This window comes from Typopeltis vanoorti, chromosome 10 (assembly GCF_054136105.1).
Source record: "Typopeltis vanoorti isolate ZY-2024b chromosome 10, IOZ_Tvanoo_1.0, whole genome shotgun sequence".
NCBI classification, from domain to species: Eukaryota; Metazoa; Arthropoda; class Arachnida; order Uropygi; family Thelyphonidae; genus Typopeltis; species Typopeltis vanoorti.
The window spans coordinates 68,432,487-68,455,745 of NC_143558.1; the positions used below are offsets into that span (position 1 = coordinate 68,432,487).

At 38.4% G+C, this 23,259-nt stretch overlaps 1 protein-coding gene across 1 annotated transcript in view; it reads left to right on the forward strand.

The window, feature by feature from the left end:
* The window catches only part of pug (pug C-1-tetrahydrofolate synthase, cytoplasmic), a 426,201-nt gene that overhangs the window by 347,333 nt on the left and 55,609 nt on the right, over positions 1-23,259 (forward strand). Inside the window, exons 22-23 of the mRNA XM_090399374.1 lie at positions 180-280; positions 6,720-6,897. Of these exons, the coding sequence (XP_090255500.1) occupies positions 180-280; positions 6,720-6,897 (279 nt within the window). The remainder of the gene's footprint in view (positions 1-179; positions 281-6,719; positions 6,898-23,259) is intronic.

The window sequence follows — 23,259 nt, forward strand, 5'->3', positions numbered from 1 at the left end:
AGATGTTATATGAAATATTATTATTATTATTACTCAATGCCTCCAAGGTCTCATCAAGGGAGAATATGTAATTTTTTATCTGTTTAAACTAGATACTGCTGTATCAAAAGTTTGTCACCTGTTTTCTATTTACATACTTATTATATACCAAATTAAATTTTCTTTCTGTTTTCTAACAGAATCTTCAACTATTAGAAAGAGGTTTTTGCAATTTAGCAAAGCAGATAAGTAATACTCAGAAATTTGGAATTCCTGTTGTTGTAGCAATCAACTGTTTTTCGTAAGTAAACAAACATTTTTCCCTTTTTTTAAAGTTTTTAATAAAAATTTGCTTGTTTAACATACAATTTTTTTTTTCATTTCAGTAAATTAGTGTATGTTAATTCACAGAAATTACATTTATCACATTCAGCAAGCCTACTGTTTGATATTATTATAAAAAAAAAAAAAATCAGCTAATGCCTTTTTATTCCCGTATAGGAAGTAGGTGGGGCCGTTTTAACCCTGTTTAACTTTTGGAGACTGAGTGGACAGTTTCAATCTCCACAGTAGCCAATCACAGGTAGCTGGCCCAAGGCTATCGCTAATTAAGCGACACACAGTGAAAAGGCAGCTCATGCCACCATCTCGTGGTCCCTAACCCTAACACAATATATTTAATGTCTGAAATAGTGTGGGTTCTACGGTCGATTTTCTTGAGTTTACTTGACAAAAAACCCAAGTTTCCGGGAGAAAAAACTCACTTGCCCATGCCAGAGATCGACTAACTTGGGAACTAGTCAAAAAAAGGCTTTACTATATGATATTATATAGTAAAGGCTTTGCTATATGATGTTATTATTATTATTATTATTACATAACTCCTCCAGGGATGTTAATAAAACTGGCAAGTTAATAAAAGTTAATAAAACACCTTTTTATAAAATAGTTTGTTTGGCATGGTTAATACCATTAAAATTAAGTCGACAACACAGATGAGGGGGAAGCATGTGTAGAACAGTTATTGACCAAGAAATGAATTGCTGTGCTTCTTTATGAATGCCAGAAACATCAAGTATAAAGGAAATTAAATTGTTGCATTAATTGAATTTATTTGCATGAAAATTATTGGAATAAGTGAAACATGATTGAATTAGTATAATAAAATTAGTTTAATCCTTTATCCAAGTGTGAGCAAACAAAGTTTGCTCCTGAAAGTATCTTCAGGACTGGGGTAAGGTGGTACAACACCAGGGAAACTCGTTGCAAAGGTGGAGCAAGCTACCAACACTCCTATCTCAGTATCTCCCATAATGCAAAACACATCTCCTTGCGGATATGTCTAATGCTTTTGCTAATGCTTCTACCTAGTATCTCCACTTGCGCCTGGCTCCCACTGAAGAGACCTCAATAAAGGTCGAAACTAGTCTGGGTAGTGGCCCTTCCCTTAATGCATAACATTAGACATATCCGCAAGGAGATGTGTTTTGCATTATGGGAGATACTGAGTAGGAGTGTTGGTAGCTTGCTCCACCTTTGCAACGAGTTGCCCTGGTGTTGTACCACCTTACCCCAGTCCTGAAGATACTTTCAGGAGCAAACTTTGTTTGCTTACACTTGGATAAAGGATTAAACTAATTTTATTATACTCTAACCAAGTGAAAAATAAACTTTCAACTTCTTCATGATTGAATGAGAATGGAAACAGAAAGGTATGAGGTTTCTCTTGAGGATAGAAGAGCAACAAGAACAGAGAGATAGTGCAGCTGATAATAGCTGGGGAATTGTGTCTGCAAATGGTTGAAGTACAGAGGTAAAATAGTGGCAGTGATTTTGAAACAGACGGTGTTTAGTTGGAGGTTGATAGGATGAGATATTAGTTACAGGCCAGTTAAGTGGAGATTAGAGACAAATAAATGCATGGGCAATTTGGCTTAGTGAGCAAGCAAAGGGGGTGATCATTATGTGTGATTTCAATTATGGCAATACCGATTGGAATGAATAGACAGTATTAAAGAATCCTTGGAGAATGAATTTCTCGATCTTAGGCAGTATGTATGGATCTGGTTATATTATCATCTGAGAATGTGATTGTGAAGGAAGTGTCTAATCTTCCTTTAGTTGGTGGAGACTGGCCATGGTGGTAAACATACTGGCCACCTGACTGTAGCCAGTTATATGAGACCCTCTGTGAGGAAAGGATATATGTGAAACTACAAGGCTTGTGATTATGAAAAACTTATACAACAACTGGGAGCTGTAGCTTAGTAAGAGAAGTTGGGTAGAAAGGAGACAGGTGATGCTTGGACATTGATCAAGAGATATATAACAGCAGCAATGTCTGAGTGTATTCCAAAGGTGAAAAGGGCTAGATAAGGTAGGAATAAATCATTGAATAAAGAGAATAATCATATGATCTTGGACAAGAAGGCTTTATGGAGGTAGTATAAAATTAAGGGAAATAATCAATTACATGAGGGGTACAAAGAGGATTGGTGATGGGTGATCAAGACAGTGATTCAGTTGGTAAGGACGAATTGATTAACCAATCAAAAACTGCTGTTGAGGTATTTCATCAAGGGGGATATCGTAAGGAGCTTGAGAGTAGAAGCTATGGTGGAGGAGATATGGATAGCAAGTGAGCAAGAGGAGGTAAGTAACCTTGATATTTATAAGGCTGTAGGACTTGACAACATATCACCATGTATCTTGAAAGAATGCAATAGAGAATTATTGGCACTCTTGGTATACCTGTTTACCATGACTCTTGCAATAAGGGAAGTCCTAAAAGAGTGAAAAATGGGTAAACTTGTTCCACTTCACAAAGAGGAAGATAACATTGAGGCTACAAAATACAGACCAATCTGCATGACTGGGCTTTGTAGTTAAGGTGATTGGAGAGATTGGTGAGGGCTAGGATTGGGTTGATAATGGCAGTATTCTTTATAGTGGTTAGCATGAGATTCTTTAAGAGAGCTCATGTTTTAAAAATCTGCTTATGTATTACAAGAATGTGACATATTCACTGGATAAAGGAGATGCATGTGCAGTGTATACTTAGATTTTTCAAAGACCTTTGATATATTGCCACATGACAAGTTGATTACAAAATTGGAATGGATGAGATTGGATTGCTGTGTTAGACAGGTGATCAGCTCATGTTTTAAAAATCTGCTTATGTATTACAAGAATGTGACATATTCACTGGATAAAGGAGATGCATGTGCAGTGTATACTTAGATTTTTCAAAGACCTTTGATATACTGCCACATGACAAGTTGATTACAAAATTGGAATGGATGAGATTGGATTGCTGTGTTAGACAGGTGATCAGCTGTTAGGTATCAATGGGTTGTGTATGGGAGAATGGTATCCCAAAAGAGGAAGGTCACTAGTGGTGTGTTATAGTCAGTTTTTGGACCATTATTGTTTAATATTGGAAGAGACTTAACTGGAGATATATAGCTGTTTGCCAATGATGCAAAGTTTGGAAGAAGATTTCAATAGACTGTATGAGTGGGGAATTGAGTGTAACTATCAGTTTAATGCTGCAAAGTGTAAGGTTTAGTAGGCAAGGTTGGGATGCAGAGTATACAATAAATAAGGAAATTTTGAAGGAAGTGGAAGAGATGAGAGGATTGGTGATGGGTGGTTTGAAATTTAGGGATCACATTGCTAAAAAATGGTAATAACATCATATCATATTATGGCAATGATGAGGAGGAATTTAACACAAAGAAGTTATGATTCCTTTGTGTAAGTCCTTGATCAGGCTCTATCTGTACTGCTTTGCACAGATCTGTTCACCTAGTTTACAAGGGCAATGAGGATATGTTAGAGACGGTCCAGATAAGACACTGTTAGGTCTTTGAAATGTGGGATATGAAGACAGATTGAGGGAATGCAATTTGCAGAGCCTGTGAATAGAAAAAGGAGAGAGGCTATGATTGAGACATATAAGTTGGGATTGTTACTAAATTAATGTAGAAGAGATTTTTCATAGAGTAGAGGGAGACAAGGGTAGAACAAGATGCCATCTGTGAAAGCTGTATAAGGAGGGTGTGAACCAGGGAGCGAGGAGCAGGTTCTTTGTATGGAGAGTGATTGAGTGAGCAGAATGCATTACCTCAGAGTGTGGGTCTCCCATAATGAGTGTTTTAACTCCATGGAAGCTAGATAGTAATAATAATAATAATAAATTATTGTTATTATTACCCAGTCTTCCAATGATTAGGGCATTGGTCTCATACCAGGTATTGAAATTCATCAATGAAATTTACTAAAAATCTGGGAAACAGTCATTCTAAGATCAAATTATTACTTGTAAACCTTTTTTATCCAACAATAGATGGCACCAAATTAAGACTTTAGTTCTTTGTATTGTCAGTTACAATTTTAAATTGTTACCCCTGTTAACTAATTGTTGCTATTTGCATACTGTAACAAAGTGTTCAAACTCTGTAGATGCTGTTTATAAATCAGTGAAATATTAGCAGGCTAAATTAATATTATTTATTTATTTTACACATACACTCTGATTAATTCAATCTAAATAACAATCTGTAGGATATATTGTAAGAATATAAAATATTTTAAAAATAAATAAAATAATTGTTGTTACTAATGGTCAGAATCTTTCAAACTTCAAGCAGGGATAGGCCATTATTCTAATTTAGAATGAAATATGTAACAGGGCTTCAAATCTCTCTTTAAACAGATGTTCATATTTAAAATGTTATGGAGAATTTACAAGGAGAAGGGCGATCAGGACACCCATGAGCAGTACAAGGCTCAAGCTAGGAAGGTTACCAGCATAGTAAGAAAAGCTAAATCAGATTATGAGAAGACCTTAGCCAAAGAGATCAAGGGTAATCCCAAAGAGTTCTTCCGCTATGTGGCAAGTAAGAGGAAGAATGACTTCGGAAGGATAACCTTAGTGGGTGCTGATGGTATTGAGGTGACAAAATCAGATGTAATAGTCGAGTTACTGAGTGATCACTTCTCAAAAGTCTATCACCCAAGTGAGGATATCTCTATACCTATAGCAATACCTAATGTGAGAATTGAAGCTAAAGAATCAGAGGTATTAAATATATTGCGAAACTTAAATGCAAACACTGCGGTAGGCTTAGATGGAATATCAGCTCGGGTGTTGCGTGAATGTGCAAATGAATTGTCAACCCCTCTTACCTGGATATTTAATTTAAGTTTGAACTCTGGTATGGTCCCTAGGGAGTGGAAGTTAGGCAAAGTGGTTCCTTTGCATAAGGGTGGCTCTAAAACTGCAGTATTGAATTACAGACCAATCACCATCTCAGGAGTAGTGGTAAAAGTATTGGAAAAGTTGGTTAAAGACAAAATTCAAGAATGGGTGGATCAGGATATGATACTCTATAGAGGCCAACATGGTTTTGTTAAAGGTAGATCCTGCCTTAGCAATCTATTAACTATCCATAATAGAATAACATCAGAGTTGGACAAAGGAACTGGCTACACAGTGGTACTTCTGGATTTTGCTAAGGCTTTTGACAGGATACCCCATAGAACACTGTTACGCAAATTGGAGCAGATGGGAATGGATATTAAATTGGTGATATGGATAGGAGAATGGCTCAGGGAGAGATACCATAAGGTGGTGTATGGAGGAGCCGAGTCCAGAATGAGGCAGGTGACCAGTGGTGTGCCTCAGGGCTCTGTGCTTGGGCCAATGTTGTTTAATTTGTATATAAATGATATAGGAAACGGCTTAAAGGGAGATATTCAGTTGTTTGCTGATGATGCAAAGTTGTGTAGTGCAATAAAAAATCAAGCTGATGTTGAAAGTTTGCAGGAGGATTTAAATAAGCTGGTAAAATGGGCAAAAGAAAATGGATGTCAGTTCAATGTGGAAAAGTGTAAAGTCTTGCATTTTGGGATTAAAAGATTACCAGCTGTGTACTACATAGATGGAAAGGTACTCCAAGAGATTGATGAGGCTAGGGACTTAGGGGTATTGGTAGATAAGGAGATGAAGTTCAGAGGACACATTGCTAAGGTGTCCAAGATTGCACATAGGATTACTTGGTTGTTGAGGAACACACTGACATCCAGAGATAAAGAGGTTATTATTCCCCTTTATAAAGCATTGATACTTCCACATTTGGATTACTGTGCTCAGGTCTGGTCACCTGGATTCCTTGGAGATGAGGAGGCTGTGGAGAGGGTTCAGAGAAGAGTGACCAAGTTGGTGAGTGATATAAAAAATGCTCCCTACATTGATAGATTGAGAGCTTGTGGATTGCAGAGATTGGCTGATAGGCGAAGAAGAGGGGATATGATAGAAACATTCAAATTACTAAAAGGTTTTTATAGGATTGATGCAGGGGAAATGTTTCAGCTGTGTGATAGTGATGGAAGAACAAGAGGTCATCTCTGGAAATTAAAGAAGAGTGTGGTTAACAAAGGTGTCAGAACAAGGTTTTTTGCCTGGAGGGTGGTGAATGAGTGGAATTCATTGCCTGACTTTGTTGTGAGCTCTTCATCTGTAAATGAATTCAAGAAGAGATATGACAGATATTGTTTTGCTAGTTTGGGTCTCCCGCGATGAGTCTACTGACTCCATGGAGATACCCGTAATAATAATAATAATAATAATAAAATAGCTTCTCTTTTCGGAGGATGTCATGCTTGATGTAATGATTGTAATAATTATAAGTAAGTAATCATTATTTTTCAATGAAAGTTTCATTTTCTTTTTTCAGAACAGACAGTGAAGCTGAAGTAAAACTTATTCAGAAGTTGTCTAAAGAACATAAAGCATTTGATGCTGTACCTTGTTATCATTGGGCAGAGGGTGGAGAAGGTACTAAGCAATTGGCAGATGCAGTAATAAGAGCCACTCAAGAACCATCAAATTTCCATTTCTTATATGATTTAAAGGTGTGTTTAAAAGTTTAATGTATAATGCTTATTATAAATTCAGATACAGTATGATTTAAAACTGCTTTCATGAAACCTTTTACCCTATTATGAATTGAATGGGTGGACATAATAATATGAACACGTTTTTATGCAAATATTTTGGATACAGAAGATGGTGCTGTTAATTACAGCAGGGAAATTATGCTCACACAAGGTAGAAATGCAAGAGATACTTGGTCACTTGGTTTCAAAATAATTCTAAAAATGAAAAAAAAAAGCTCACATAAAAATTTTATTAGTGTGTAGAATTTTCACCTGAGTATCATAGGCATTGTCAGTACTGGATCACAGAACGTCAATTAAACAATAACAGACTAATTTCGTAACTTATTAAAAAATTATATTATTATTATTACTATATTATGGAGTCAGCAAACTCATTGCAGGAAGTTCATTCAACTAACAGCATATACGTCTTGAATCTTAAAATCCTTAATTCCCCCACATTAAAAACATATTCCGGCGATGCATTCCATTCACTCACAATCCTCCATGTAAAAAATCTACTCCTCACACCTTTCTTCACCACACTTTTACATAACTTCCAGGGGATGGCCTCTGGTTCTTTCCCTCTCTCTTTCTACTCCTTTTATAATCCCCTCTGGATTAATCCAATAAAATTCCCTTACTAACTTAAATGTCTCTATCATATCACCTCTTTTCCTCTTATACACCAAACTCTGCAATCCACATTCCTTAAATCACTCTCAATAGCCAACATTGTCTTAGTCACTTGTATCTTTAGAGCCTCTCCAATGTTTTCACATCACATTGAAAACCAAGTGACCAAATCTGAGTACAATAGTCCAAGTGTGCTCTGACCAGTGTTTTATACAGTGGCACAACTACCTCCTTATTCCTACATGTTAGAGTACTTCTTATCATAGCGGCACTATGATGTGCAGTCTTTGCAACACTTGCAATATGTCCTCTAAACTTCAATCTAACTGTCAACCATTACTCCCAGATCTCAAATTTACAGCACCATCGAGTATAATGGGTGGCGCTAGTGTCCTTGGTAAATGTGGCGGTCGAGTTTAGCTAGTCTAGAAAACGTGTTTTTAAAGTTAAATATAGTGTGGCTTTTTGTCACAAATTGTGCTGCAATTGTGCATCGGTTAGAAACAAGTGTCCTTCAGTGGTATTATTGTTTAGAACTGTGTTGTATATATTGTGTTTTCACTGCCGTTTGACTCACTATATCAACGTGTAAAGATGGCATCCAACAAGAAACGTACGTCAGCGGCGCGCAGGACTTCTACTACTACACGAAAGGCTGGCTCAGCGTTAGATTTTTCGCAATGGATACGTTGCGGAAACTGCTACATGTATGCACCGAAAAATGTGAAGGATCTGTGGTCGGTCTGGCAAAATGAGAAGAACGAAAATGTCGACGTATGTGAGAAGTGTCGGGATAGGCTGGAGCGTTTAGGAATGGAAGCTGACATCGGGACCGTAGCGGAAGAACTTCGGCGGGAGTTTATGAAAATGAAAAATGACCTTCATCTTCTTCATGAGGAAGTGGAAGTGATCGATAAGGAGATACTGGAAGTTAAAGCTGAGTTTAATGTGTTAAACAGAGAAATTAGGACTATAGAGATTACTTTAGCTGAAGTAACTAGAACAGGATTACATATGGGTGAGTCTTTGGTGAATGATTCAGTAATAAATAGTATGGGAGTGATTGGGAGTCAACATAATAAAACCACAAGTGGCCTAGAAGAAATGAGATGTAGTGAGAGTGGAGGGGTAAGTAATAGAGAGTTGAGTAATGAAGCTGGGAGAGTCATGCTGAATAGTGTAGAGAATGAGTCCATGAGTGTGGACTTGAATGAAGTTAAGAGTTGTAAAATATATGGTGATTCTATGATTAAGGGTATGGAGAGTGGTATGCATGAGGAGTGCTTGGCTGATGGGACAATAGAAAGAGTGGCTTTAGCAATAAAGAGAGGGCATGAAGCAGACAAGATGATAGTTATGGTGGGTATGAATGACCTGAGAGGTAGTATAAATCGGGTAGGAAAAGATTTAAGAACATTATTAGATATTGTGAAGAGGAAAAGTGTCAATGGGAGAATAGTGTGTGTGCTGCCTCGTTTTGACAATTACGAGTTAAGTAGACAAGCAATGATAATGAATGATATGATTGCAAGAATGTGCAGAAAAAGAGGTCTGGAGTTTGTTGATGTTTGGAGTGTGTTTGAAGGAAAAAGGCAGTTGTATGCTAGAGATGGACTGCATCTTAACATGGAAGGACATAAGCGATTGAAGAAGTTATTGTTTTCTGAACAGGTTGAAGTTATTGGGCAGGGAAACTAATATTGAAAAGGTTGAGTGTAAGAGAGAGAAACTTTAGCACTGATTGTGTATTTATTGATTCTTATAGGCAGAATAAATTGCAGAAGAGAGGGGATAAAAATCGGCATAGGACTACGGTAGTTAGTGACTTATATGTCAGTTCTAAAGCCGGTACAAGATCTAGAGGGAATCTGCAATTTTTGTATACCAATGCTAGAAGCATTCGAAATAAGAGAGAAGAATTTTTGGCATTAGTCAGTGAAATCTCACCAAAAGTTGTAGGCATCAGTGAAACTTGGCTGTCAGCAGAAGATGTGGTCACTGGAATTGAATGTGATGGGTACAGTATTTTCAGGGAGGATAGAGAAGATAGAACAGGAGGAGGAGTACTGTTGATGATAGCTGATGTGTTTCAGCCAAAGAAAGTAGTATATCATGATGATAGACATGTGAATGAGAGTTCATTTTAGGCAGTCTGGTGCGAAATAGTGACCAACGCAACCAAATATACAGTTGGATGCTGCTATAGGCCAGGGAGTACGGGGGGAGATATTGAATTCATGCATCAGCAACTTAGTGCAATGAGTGAAGGCTTAGTGATTATTATGGGGGATTTTAATTATGGTGATATCAATTGGAAGGAGGAAATATCACGTAGCAAAAAGGAAATGGAGTTCATACATCTTCTACGAGATAATTACTTGAAACAGCACGTAACTGAAGGGACACGTGGTGTGAGAGTGTTGGACCTGGTTATTGGTTCAGAGGTTATATGCATAAGTAAGGTGTCCTCGTTACCTCCAGTTGGTGAAAGCGATCATGTGGTATTGACTTGGGAGGTTGCAAAATCTGTGGATTTCTCTATTAAGAAGGGGTATGTACGGAACTACAGGTTAGGCAATTATTACAAGCTTCGGAGTGAGCTTGCAGCCATCCCATGGCAGAACACATTGCAAGGGAAAGATGTTAGCAGTGCTTGGGATAAAATCAGCGGGTATCTGAGGAAAGCAATATCAGATTGTGTCCCCATGGTCAGGAGGTCAAACAAGGCAGGCATTAGATGGATGAGCAGTAGTATCAAGCTTGAACTGCAAAAAAAAGAAAATGTTATGGAGAATTTACAAGGAGAAAGGCGATCAGGACACCCATGAGCAGTACAAGGCTCAAGCTAGGAAGGTTACCAGCATAGTAAGAAAAGCTAAATCAGATTATGAGAAGACCATAGCCAAAGAGATCAAGGGTAATCCCAAAGAGTTCTTCCGCTATGTGGCAAGTAAGAGGAAGAATGACTTCGGAAGGATAACCTTAGTGGGTGCTGATGGTATTGAGGTGACAAAATCAGATGTAATAGTCGAGTTACTGAGTGATCACTTTTCAAAAGTCTGTCACCCAAGTGAGGATATCTCTATACCTATAGCAATACCTAATGTGAGAATTGAAGCTAAAGAATCAGAGGTATTAAATATATTGCAAAACTTAAATGCAAACACTGCGGTAGGCTTAGATGGAATATCAGCTCGGGTGTTGCGTGAATGTGCAAATGAATTGTCAACCCCTCTTACCTGGATATTTAATTTAAGTTTGAATTCTGGTATGGTCCCTAGGGAGTGGAAGTTAGGCAAAGTGGTTCCTTTGCATGAGGGTGGCTCTAAAACTGCGGTATTGAATTACAGACCAATCACCATCTCAGGAGTAGTGGTAAAAGTATTGGAAAAGTTGGTTAAAGACAAAATTCAAGAATGGGTGGATCAGGATATGATACTCTATAGAGGCCAACATGGTTTTGTTAAAGGTAGATCCTGCCTTAGCAATCTATTAACTATTCATAATAGAATAACATCTGAGTTGGACAAAGGAACTGGCTACACAGTGGTACTTCTGGATTTTTCTAAGGCTTTTGACAGGATACCCCCATAGAACACTGTTACGCAAATTGGAGCAGATGGGAATGGATATTAAATTGGTGATATGGATAGGAGAATGGCTCAGGGAGAGATACCATAAGGTGGTGTATGGAGGAGCCGAGTCCAGAATGAGGCAGGTAACCAGTGGTGTGCCTCAGGGCTCTGTGCTTGGGCCAATGTTGTTTAATTTGTATATAAATGATGTAGGAAACGGCTTAAAGGGAGATATTCAGTTGTTTGCTGATGATGCAAAGTTGTGTAGTGCAATAAAAAATCAAGCTGATGTTGAAAGTTTGCAGGAGGATTTAAATAAGCTGGTAAAATGGGCAAAAGAAAATGGATGTCAGTTCAATGTGGAAAAGTGTAAAGTCATGCATTTTGGGATTAAAAGATTACCAGCTGTGTACTACATCGATGGAAAGGTACTCCAAGAGATTGATGAGGCTAGGGACTTAGGGGTATTGGTAGATAGGGAGATGAAGTTCAGAGGACACATTGCTAAGGTGTCTAAGATTGCACATAGGATTACTTGGTTGTTGAGGAACACACTGACATCCAGAGATAAAGAGGTTATTATTCCCCTTTATAAAACATTGATACTTCCACATTTGGATTACTGTGCTCAGGTCTGGTCACCTGGATTCCTTGGAGATGAGGAGGCTGTGGAGAGGGTTCAGAGAAGAGTGACCAAGTTGGTGAGTGATATAAAAAATGCTCCCTACATTGATAGATTGAGAGCTTGTGGATTGCAGAGATTGGTTGATAGGCGAAGAAGAGGGGATATGATAGAAACATTCAAATTACTAAAAGGTTTTTATAGGATTGATGCAGGAGAAATGTTTCAGCTGTGTGATAGTGATGGAAGAACAAGAGGTCATCTCTGGAAATTAAAGAAGAGTGTGGTTAACAAAGGTGTCAGAACAAGGTTTTTTGCCTGGAGGGTGGTGAATGAGTGGAATTCATTGCCTGACTTAGTTGTGAGTTCTTCGTCTGTAAATGAATTCAAGAGGAGATATGACAGATATTGTTTTGCTAGTTTGGGTCTCCCGCGATGAGTCTACTGACTCCATGGAGATACCCGTAATAATAATAATAATAATACACAGCCTTATATTGCTGCACTCCAAAATGCAACACCTTGCACTTATTAATATTAAAAATACAACTCCACTCCTTTGTCCAAGTCAAAAGTCTATTCAAATCTTTCTGAAGGGAATTAATGCAGCAGTGCTACATATAATTCCCCCTAACTATGCGTCATCATCAGCAAATACCTGATATATCACATGATATATCATTTACCAACAAGATAAACAACAGGGGAGCATGATACTGTTACCCTACTTTTTTGAGACACCACTTGATCATACACAGTCATTCAGAGGCCCAATCACCAATCTATCTAACTAATATACTACTTAACATTCCCTGCTGCTTTTACACCAACTTATCATGTGGTAATCTATTGAATGCTTTTACAAAATCCAAGAATATCACTGTATATGATTCTCCCTTATCTAACACACTTATTACCTTATCATAAAATGTAAGTAAATTTCTAAAACAAGACCTACCCTTTGCAAATTCATGCTGACTATCATAAAGAATACTATGTCTATCAATCCAATCTTGTATTCTATTCTTAAAACCAATCTCTCCACTACCTTGACTACAATGCAGTTATACAAATTAGTCTGTAATTAGAAACTTCTGTCCTAGAACCATGCTTGTGGAGTGAAACTATTTTGTCTACTTTCCAATCCTTGTGAACATTACCCACCATAAGAGTTTCATTAAATAACCAAGTCAAGGACATAACTAACTGTTCTGCACATTCCTTAAAAACACATGGTGATATGTCATCCATTCCCACAGCCTTTTTAACATCTAACTCAATCAACACCTGATACACCTCTAATTCTTTCACCTCCAATCCTCTTAATACTTGTCACCCTTCTGCATGTTGCACAGCAATATTTACATCAGTATGATATACGCTGTTAAAGTGGTCATTCAATAATTCTATTATATTCTTTGTCAGTGAATAGTCATGGCAGCAGAATGACTACTGCCTTGACTATCCACCAGTGTCAATCTCCATAATTATTTTTTCCTCTTGATTGCCATATAGTAGAAGAATTCCCTTGAATTAACCTTGGCCTGACCAGCCAGTCTCCTTTCATACTGCATCTTTTCCTCTTTTACCATCATGCTGTTTTTATTCTCCTGTTTATACTCTTCATGGATCTGATTGCCACTGTCTTGTACCTCCTCCATAACCTTTAGGGTCGCTGAAGCATGGGGCAGGTGATTTGAGCTATGGTAAAAAAAAAAAGTGTTTTTTTAAATGGTATATAGTGTGAATTCTTTTGTGAATTGTGCTACATTTTTTTCTCAGTAACACAAGTGTTCTTTAGTGGTTCTGCTTTTGGAGTTTTGTTGTTATATAGTGTGTTATTTTTGGGTTACCAAGAAGGCAAGGTCACAGTCGGTCGCAATCTTTAAGAGAAGAGAAGTTTTCGCTATCTAGTATAGTTGAATATAGCATTTATATATATTATATGATACAGTGTTTATATAGCGTTTATACATATTTTTAGCGATTAGTTTAGTAGTTACTTGGCAATAAGGAATGATGGTGGCTGCAATCACAAATGGCATGTCACCAAGTCCTCTGCCATTTAAGAACTCTATTATACATAACATAATAAAGGACTTTGTGGCATGCAGTGTTTGCAGCATGTATGCTTCCCTGGATGTGTGGCGAGTGAGAGAAGGGGAGTGCGTATATATGCAAAATGCAGGCAGTGGAAGGAAATCAATGAATTAGATATTTCAATAATTGACCTAGTTGATTCAGGGATGGGAGATGAGTAGTGTGATAGGATAGAATGAAATGACAAGCAAAATATGAATGAGAAAATAAGTGTTGGGAGTGTGGAAGGCTTGAATGATTAGCAAGTTTTTGGAGATGGTTTTGATTGGGTAAATGAATGGTGAGTAAGAGTGACTAACTTGCAGAGAGGGATAGATGAGCTGAAAGAGGAGGTGAAATGTCTTGTGAACGAGATGAGAAGTATGAAAGATGAGATTAGGAGAATGGAAGAGATGAATGCAAGGCGAATCAGAGTAGGAGTGAGAAGAACGTTTTGGGAATGATAGAAAAGGAGAGAATAGAAGCATTAGGAGAGAGGGAATGAGAGAGGTTTGGGAATGATAGAAGAGGAGAGTATAGAAACAGTGGGAGAGAGGGAATGAGAAAGAGGTATGGGAATGCTAGAAGAGGAGAGAATAGAAACAACTGAAGAGAGCGAGTGAGAGAGAGTTATGAGAATGATAGAGGAGGGGAGAATGGAAACAGTCAGAAAGAGAGAGAGAGAGAGGAAATGCGAAGGAGTGCTAGAACCAGGGATAGAGTGATGCCAGGACAGCAGGTAAGTAGGGGAACACAGAGAGAAAGGGTTAGAGGAGAGAGAGAGAGAGAGAGAGAGAGAGTGAGGGATGGATGCAGGTGAGCAATCAAGGAACAGAATGGTTAGAGGTGTGATGTATGGAGACTCAATGATCTCAGGTGTGCAAGATAGGATACCAGAGGTGTGTTTGCCTAAAGAGATGATAGAAAATGTGGCTATGGCAATTAAGAGGGGTGAAAGGATGGATGAAATGATTGTGATGGTGGGCAGGAATGACTTGAGAGGCAATATAAATCGAGTGGCAAGAGATCTGAGATTCTTGCTTGAGGTTGTGCAAAAAAAAAAAAAGAGGAAAGATTGTGTGTGTGTGTGTGTGTGTGTGTTGCCCAGGTATGATAGTGACGAGTTGAGCAGTAATACTGAATAGCATAATAGCCAGAATGTGTGTGTGTGTGTGTGTGTGTGTGTGTGTGTGTGTGTGTGTGTGTGTGTTGCCCAGGTACAATAGTGACGAGCTGAGCAGAAGAGCAGTAATATTGAATAGCATAATAGCCAGAATGTGTCAGAAGAGAGGATTGGAATATGTCGATGCTTGGAGGAAGTTTGAGGACAGAGGAGGAACTGTATGTGAGAGACCACTTGCATTTGAATGAGGAAGGACAAAGGCATTTGGGGAGATTGCTGTTTTCTGAACAAGTCAGTGTGTCAATGCAGGGAAACTAAAATTTCCAGGATGGATGGTAGCAGGGGGGGGGTGGCCTCCTGTGGGAATGGGTGCTTGGGAAAGGGGATGACATCAGGTAAAACTGAGTCCAGTGGGGTCGAGAGGGGACAACGACAGGTATAGAAGCAGTGACATTTTTATGCTCTATACTAATGCCAGGAGTATCCAAAATAAAGGAGATGAATTGGTGGCGCTGGCCAAAGATTATTGGAATCTCTGAGACGTGGTTGACGGAGGATGATATAATAACAGGAATTTGAAGTGTCAGGGAACAGCATTTTTCGGCAGGATATGAAAGGAAAGCATGGTGGTGGAGTACTGCTTATGATAAGTGATGACTTATGTCCTCTAAGAGTGGAGGCTTTGGAAGGTAGTAACACAAATGGTTTTGAAAGCATATGGCATGAGGTAGAAGTGGCCAAGACAGGATATTTAGTGGGGTGTTGCTATAAACCAGGAAGCACAGAGGGTGGGGAGCAGGAGATGTTTAGGCAGTTCAGCTTAGCAAGTGCAAGAAGAATGATTGTTATGGGAAATTTTAACTACAGCAGTATAAGCTGGGAAGAGGAAAATGCATGTAGTAATAAGGGGATGAAATTTCTAGAATTCTTGAGGAACAAATGTCTCAACATGTAATAGAGGGAACAAGAGGTTCAAGAGTTTTGGATTTGGTCATAGCATCAGAAGAGCTGATAACAAGAGATAACATCTCTCCCACCAGTTGAAGAGAGTGACCATGTAGTTTTGACTTGGAAGATGAATAGACATGCAGGTGTATCAAAGAAAAGGGAACGTATGTGGAATTATAAGAAGGGTGATTATAATAGTCTTAGGTATCAACTAGGGGCAGTTCCATGGAGGGCAGAATTGGAAGGCCAGGATATCAATAGTGCTTGGGAAATTGTGAAAGGATATTTGTTAGCAGCAATAATAAGCTGTATTCCACGAGTGAAGAAGAGAACACAATTTGGTGTAAAGTGGATGACAAACAATATCAAACAGGAACTACAGTTGAAAAAGAGATTATGGAAGAGATATAAGGAGAGAGGTGGAGGGCAGATATGCAAAGAATATAAGATGCAGACCAGGAGAGTGACCAGTATGATGAGGAAGGCAAAACTGGAATATGAGAAGAGATTGGCACTAAGATCCAAAGAAAATCCTAGGGAATTTTTTAGCTATGTGGCCAGTAGGAGGAGAAATGATTGTGGAAGAATGACATTGAGGGATAAAAAATGAGAATAGAGTGACTGATGCAGAGGACATGGTGGAGTTGTTCAATGAGCACTTTATTGGAGTATTTCATCCTGGAGAAGAAGGTTTTAATACTAGAGGGATAGGGCAGGTTCAAGGTTTAGAGATACAAGAGGAGAGTGTGTTCCAAATACTGAGTACTCTGGATACCAGTAAAGCTGTGGGACTGGATGGTATTTCACTACGGGTTTTGAGAGAATGTGCTAAAGAACTGACAGCTCCATTGACCTGGCTCTTCAATAAAAGTCTGGCTGTGGGAAAGATACCCAAGGAATGGAAAGAAGGTCAGATAGTGCCACTGCACAAGAGTGGTAGCAGACTTGAAGTATCTAATTATAGGCCAGTTTGTGTGTCAACAGTAGTTGTTAAGGTCTTGGAGGAATTTGTGAGGGACTATATACAGCATTGGGCAGATGAGGGTAATGTTGTTTGTGAGAATCAGCATAGATTTGTTAGGCGGCACTCTTGCTTTAGTAATATGATTGCCTTTTGTAATAAACTTACAAGAGCAGTTGATGAGGGAAAGGCATATGCTGCCATTTTCTTCAATTTAGCAAAGACATTTGACAGGGTGCCACATGATGAGCTGATATTTAAGTTCCAGCACATGGGTTTGGATGTTAGGTTGGTCAACTGGATTCAAGATTGGCTGTGTATGATGGGGCAGTATCAAGGATGCAGAAGGTTACAAATGCGGTGTCCCACAGGGCTCAGTACTGGGACCTATATTGTTTAACTTTTATATCAATGACATTGTCAGTGGATTGCAGAGAGATATTCAGTTGTTTGGGGATGATGTGAAGCTGGGAAGGGTTATCAGTAATAGTGCAGATGTAGCAACCCTGCAAGAGGATTTGAATAAACTAGACAGATGGGCAAACGAATGGTGGTATCAGTTTAATGCAGCAAAATGTAGTTTGAAGTTTGGGAACCATCGATGGGAGGATGCATACTCAATTTGATTAGCTATACTGAAGAAAGTAGGGGAGACAAGAGATCTAGAGGTGATGACCGATAGAAAACTGAAATTCAGGGAACATACTGCAAAAGTAATGAAGGTAACCCAGATGATTGTTGCAATACTGAGAAGTACACTGACCTGCAGAGATAAAAGAGTTATCATTTCGTTATATAAGACCCTAATCAGACCACACTTAGACTATTATTCTCGGGTTTGGTCCCCAGGATTTGAAGGGGATAAATTAACTGTGGAAAAAAGATACAGAGGCGGACAACAAAGATGATTTCAGGACTGTACAATGTCAGTTATGAGGATTGACTGAGGGAATGTGAACTGCAGAGTTTGGTGGATAGAAGAAGGAGAGGTGATATGATCGAGACTTTTAAACTGTTGAGAGGCAGTTACAGGGTAGATTGGGGAGTTCTTTCGCTTGGTCGAACAGTGGGAAGGAGTCATGACAAGGGGCCATCCCTGGAAGTTATGAAAGGAGGCTGTGAGCAAGAGGGTGAGGAGTGGTTTCTTTTGCATGGAGGGTGGTTGAACCATGGAGTGCATTGCCTGAGATAGTGGTTAGAACAGGAACGGTCAATGGGTGCAAGGAGTGGTATGATAAACTTTGTGTTTCCTAAAAACAACCTCCCACGATGAGTCTTTTGACTCCATGGAGGCCTGGATAATAATAATAATAATAATAATTTTTCAACACAGCTTGCTTGAGTTCGCTGTTCATCCCTTATTCTCCTACTCTATTTACTCGCCTAACTCTAGGAATGCAGTTATACATTGCTTTGTGTCAGATATACTGCCTTATGAATTTCCATGCACTGTCAACATCTTTCCCTACACAGCTCGTCCACCCAAAATATTGATGTTAGTTGACTACAGAGCTTTCCATAATCATTCACTTTATAATTCCTCATGTATCCTTTTTGACAGTAACCTTTTCTTTTTTTTTCACTGCTTCCCAAACATGGTTACAAGTACCTCATGGTCACTTTCACCAACTGGTGGCAGTGGTAATACCTCATTATCAGCTACATTTTATGAAGTTATTACCAAATTCAAAATACTAAAACCTCTAGTTGCTTTGGTCACATGCTGCTTAAGATATTTATCCCTCAGAAATTCAAGAAACTCATTCTCCTTCTTCCCATACACCATTGTCCCCTTCCATTATATATTGCTGTACTTAAAGTCTCCCATCAAGATCACTTGAAATTACTATTTCTGAATTCACTGGCCTATATAACAACATCCTATCAGATATACTAGCCTGTTAATTTCAATTTCACACTACACAGATTCAAAATCTGCACATGTACTGGCAACTTCCACATTTTGTGGACACAATTCTTCTGCAGTCATTGACAGCACTCTCACTCCACTTTTCACTTTCTGGAAAATTTTATATCCTTTCATCTCTTATTTCTGACATTACATCATCCTCAGACAACCACATTTCACTTATACCAATTATCTTTGTGCATACTGACTCAATTGATGCACTCAGCTCTCTTATTTTGAATACTACTTACATTTCCATACAGACATAACAATCCCTGTGTCCTTAAAGCAGTCTACCAGCACTAACATTCTCTACTCGAGTCATTATACCACACCTCTCTCTTGAGTCAGCCACTCCTATTTCCTTGATTCAGATCCTGATAATATATTTATTATGTATAAATATATACATAAACAAAATAAAGTTAGGAAAAATTAGTAGATTTAAAAAGTACTATCTCCCACAAAGGCGGAATGATATAGACCATTGGATTTGAAGTAAAGTTTCACACTTTTCTTTATAAAGTCATCCTATGAGGAAATAACTTTTATTTTTATTATTGCTGTTGTTGTTGTTGTTATGGGCAACTTCAAGGAGTCCTTAGACTCATCAAGGGAGGCCCTAAACATCAAACCAAGAACTATCCAACATTTGCGCAGTATCTATCGTACTTTGCTTTGAACTCATTCACAGTCATGGCACCCACAATAGACTCTGGCAGCCTATTCCACTCATTCACTACTCTCCAAGCAAAAAACTTAGTTCTAACCCCCTCGCTATCTACACTGTTACTTAGTTTCCTTGGATGGCCCCTAGGTCTCCCAACAACACACCTGTTCTGAAAATTTCCTCTAAATTAATCTTGTAAAAACCCTCAGTAATTTGTATCATATCATCCCTTTTCCATCTATCAACCAGTTTCTGTAAACCACAAATCTTCAATCTGTTCTCGTAAGGTTTTATACCAATATTTATACCAATATTTATTTATTGGTATAAATTTTATAAATTGGTATAAATTTAAGTGACAAGTTCATTCCACAGACCTGCTACCATCTTGGTCGCTCTCCTCTAGATCCTCTCCACCTCCTCTTCATCACCAAGAAACCCTGGCACCCAGATCTGCATGCAGTAGTCAAGATGCGGTCTTATCAAGGCTCGATAAAATGGAACAATAAGCTGCTTATCTCTGCTCAACAAAGTATTCTTCAGTAACCAAGTAATTTGATGAGCTGTTTTAGCCACTTTTGCTATGTACCCCTTAATTTTAACTCCCTATCCACTAGCACTCCTAAGTCTCTGGGTTCCTGAACTTCCTGATGTACAGTTCCACCAATATGGTATACAGCTGGTAATCTTTTACCATCTATATACCATATACTTACCATCTGTATTAACTATTGTTCTACCCAACTTTGCATCATCGACAAATAAGTGAACAGTTTCAGTCAGATCCTTTCCTATATCGTTAACAAACAAATTATATAGTAATGGTCCAAAAACAGAACCCTGTAGCATGCCACTAGTCACAGGCCATTTGGACTCTAATCCTGAATAAACTACTCTCTGATATCTCTCCATCAACCACCCTCCTATCCATCTCATCAGCCCTATATCCGTCCCCATGTGCTGCAGCTTACTGATTATTATTCCATGTTGTATCCTATCAAAGGCCTTTGCAAAGTCCAGCAGTATCATTGTAAACCCATTACCTTTATCCAACTCAGATGTCACTATATTATAAAATGTGAGCAAGTAACTGAGCCATGATCTACCCTTCACAAAACCATGCTATCTCCCATACAGTATCCCATTTCGGTCTATCTATTCCTGTATTTTGCTCTTGACCAACTTCTCCAATACTTTAATAGCAACTCCTGATATGTTGATTGGTTGGTAATTTGTTACATCAGTCTTGGAGCCTCCTTTATGCAGTGGAACTATTTTCCCTTCTTTCCACCCCATCGGGACTAACCAAAAGCTGAGACTTTGATTAAACAATATGGTAAAGGACACTGAGAATTCCCTCACTGCTTCACATAAAACTCGAGCTGGTATACCATCCAGTCCCACATTTGTATTCACATTAAAGTTCTGTAATATGCTCTGCACCTCCCTTTCATTTACCTCAGTTCCTATATGACCCTTTGGCTGGTATATCATCCAGGTGGTGATACTGCAGTATTACTACCTGGATGATATACTCTTACAAAATGTTCACTTAGTAATTCTACTATTTTGACTGATTCAGTTACCTCCCTGCCATCAGCATTCATTAAAATCATTCTGCCATATATGTTCTTTGTTTTACTACCTGGCAGTATTACTACCTGAATGATATACTCTTACAAAATGTTCACTTAGTAATTCTACTATTTTGACTGATTCAGTTACCTCCCTGCCATCAGCATTCATTAAAATCATTCTGCCATATATGTTCTTTGTCTTACTTTCAGCATATCAACTTCCTTTCATGCTCTGCTTTTGCCATTCTTACCACACTAGTTACCCTTCTGTCCTGTGCCTTGTACTGTTCATATGCCTGCTGGTCACCTTTCTCCTTAAATTCTCTCCACAAATATATCTTTTTTTGTGGCTCCAGCTTTTAATTCCCACTTGATTTACTCTTCTGACTCTTGGTATGCAGTCTGCCATTACCTCCCTCAAACATTCCTTTACCACTTCCCATGCACTATCAACATCCAGCCTTTGCAGTTTTACATGTCATTGCACTGATCCAAGCGATCTCCTAAGCTTGTCAGACTTACCAGACCTTGAATTATTAATTGAAAATTTTACATTTAGCTACCTCCTAAGTCAAGTCCATATGATCACTCTCACCAATTGATGGCAACATGTTCATATTCATTATAGACAAATTCTCAGATGCAATTATGAGATTGAGCACTCTTGAACCCCTAGTATATTCAATCACATGCTGTCTCAGGTAATTATTCCTTAGTAACTGCATAAATTCTATTTCCTTCCTCGCATAAATTCTATTTCCTCCTCCCAATCTATGTTCCCATAGTTGAAATCTCCCATAATAATTACCTAACCTTCACTCAATAAGCCTATTGGTTGATGCATGCTCTCCCCATTATCTTTTCTATATTCTGGTCTATAGCAGCATCCAACTGTATATTTTGTTGTACTGGCCTCTATCTCACACCAGATAGCTTCAAATGTGCTATTTTCACTGGCCTGCAGTTGAACATCTACTCTCTTTGGTTGAGTTAATTGGCTATCATCAATAACAGTCCTCCCCCATTCTTTTCTCTCTATTCCTCCCTGAACACATTATACCCTTCACATTCTATCCCACTAACTATATCATCTTCTGTTAGCCATGTCTCACTAATGCCAATAACCTTTGGCCAGGATGAGCCAACAATGCCATAAATTCCTCCTGCTTGTTCCGAATATTCCTGGCATTAGTGTACATAAAGTGCAAAAGCCCTTTAGACCCACTGCTATCCTGATGCTTTATACTAACTATCCCATAATAACTGTCCCATTCAACTGGACTATTCAACCTAGCATTACCAAGAACTGAGGGTTGTTACCAGTGGTAACACTTTCACTTCAGTTTTATGAAGGACTCTTGTTTTGCTCCAGTAAACTCAACGTTTAGTGTTGATAGCATGGTCTGCAAGTCCCGACTGTTAACTCCCATGGTATTTAATATAAGAGTTGTGTTCCTCTGGACAAATAAAAGCAGATTTTCTAAGTCCAAAATAAGATAACCCACAAGTGCAAGAAATGAATTTGGTAAATGATCTGGTACCTGGATAACTGAGAGTTGAAAGCTTGTCCTTAGGAGTAGCAAGAAAGGTGGAGATTTTTCTGATGGAGGAAAGGCAACAAAAATATTCAGTGGTTTTAAAATGTTCGCTGTGTGTTCAGCAATGCCATGCCCGTTTGGGATAGGAATGCGAGTTATTTCTTCTGTGGTGGAAGAGTTAGAGATACTATAACTGTTAAAAGCCTTTTTGGTGAATCTTTAAAACCATTAGATCAAAAGGGGAATTAATATGTTATAAATTAAAGACGCCAAGAATTATATTCTTGGTTTCATCCTTTATCCAAATGTAAGCAAACAAGTTTGCATGCAAAGTCACTTCTCGACTGGGTTACTTGTATATAGAGCATGATTACTTCACATCAATTTCCTTAGTATCCCATAATGCAATGCAATGGGATTCTAAGGCAATATATCCTTAAGGACATGTATAATGCTATACATTATGGAAAGGGACACTACCCAACTGGTTTTGACCTGTGAAGCCAAGGTTTAAGTAATGCAAAAATCATATTTCCATATACAAAGGTGTCACACCTTATTACTAAAATACTCTGGATTAGAAGCAGATGTTGAAAGTTTTTTCACTTGATTGTACTCTAAATTAAAGATGCCAAGAAATTATATTCTTGGTTTTATCCTTTATCCAAGTGTAAACAAAAAAATGTTTTGCATATGA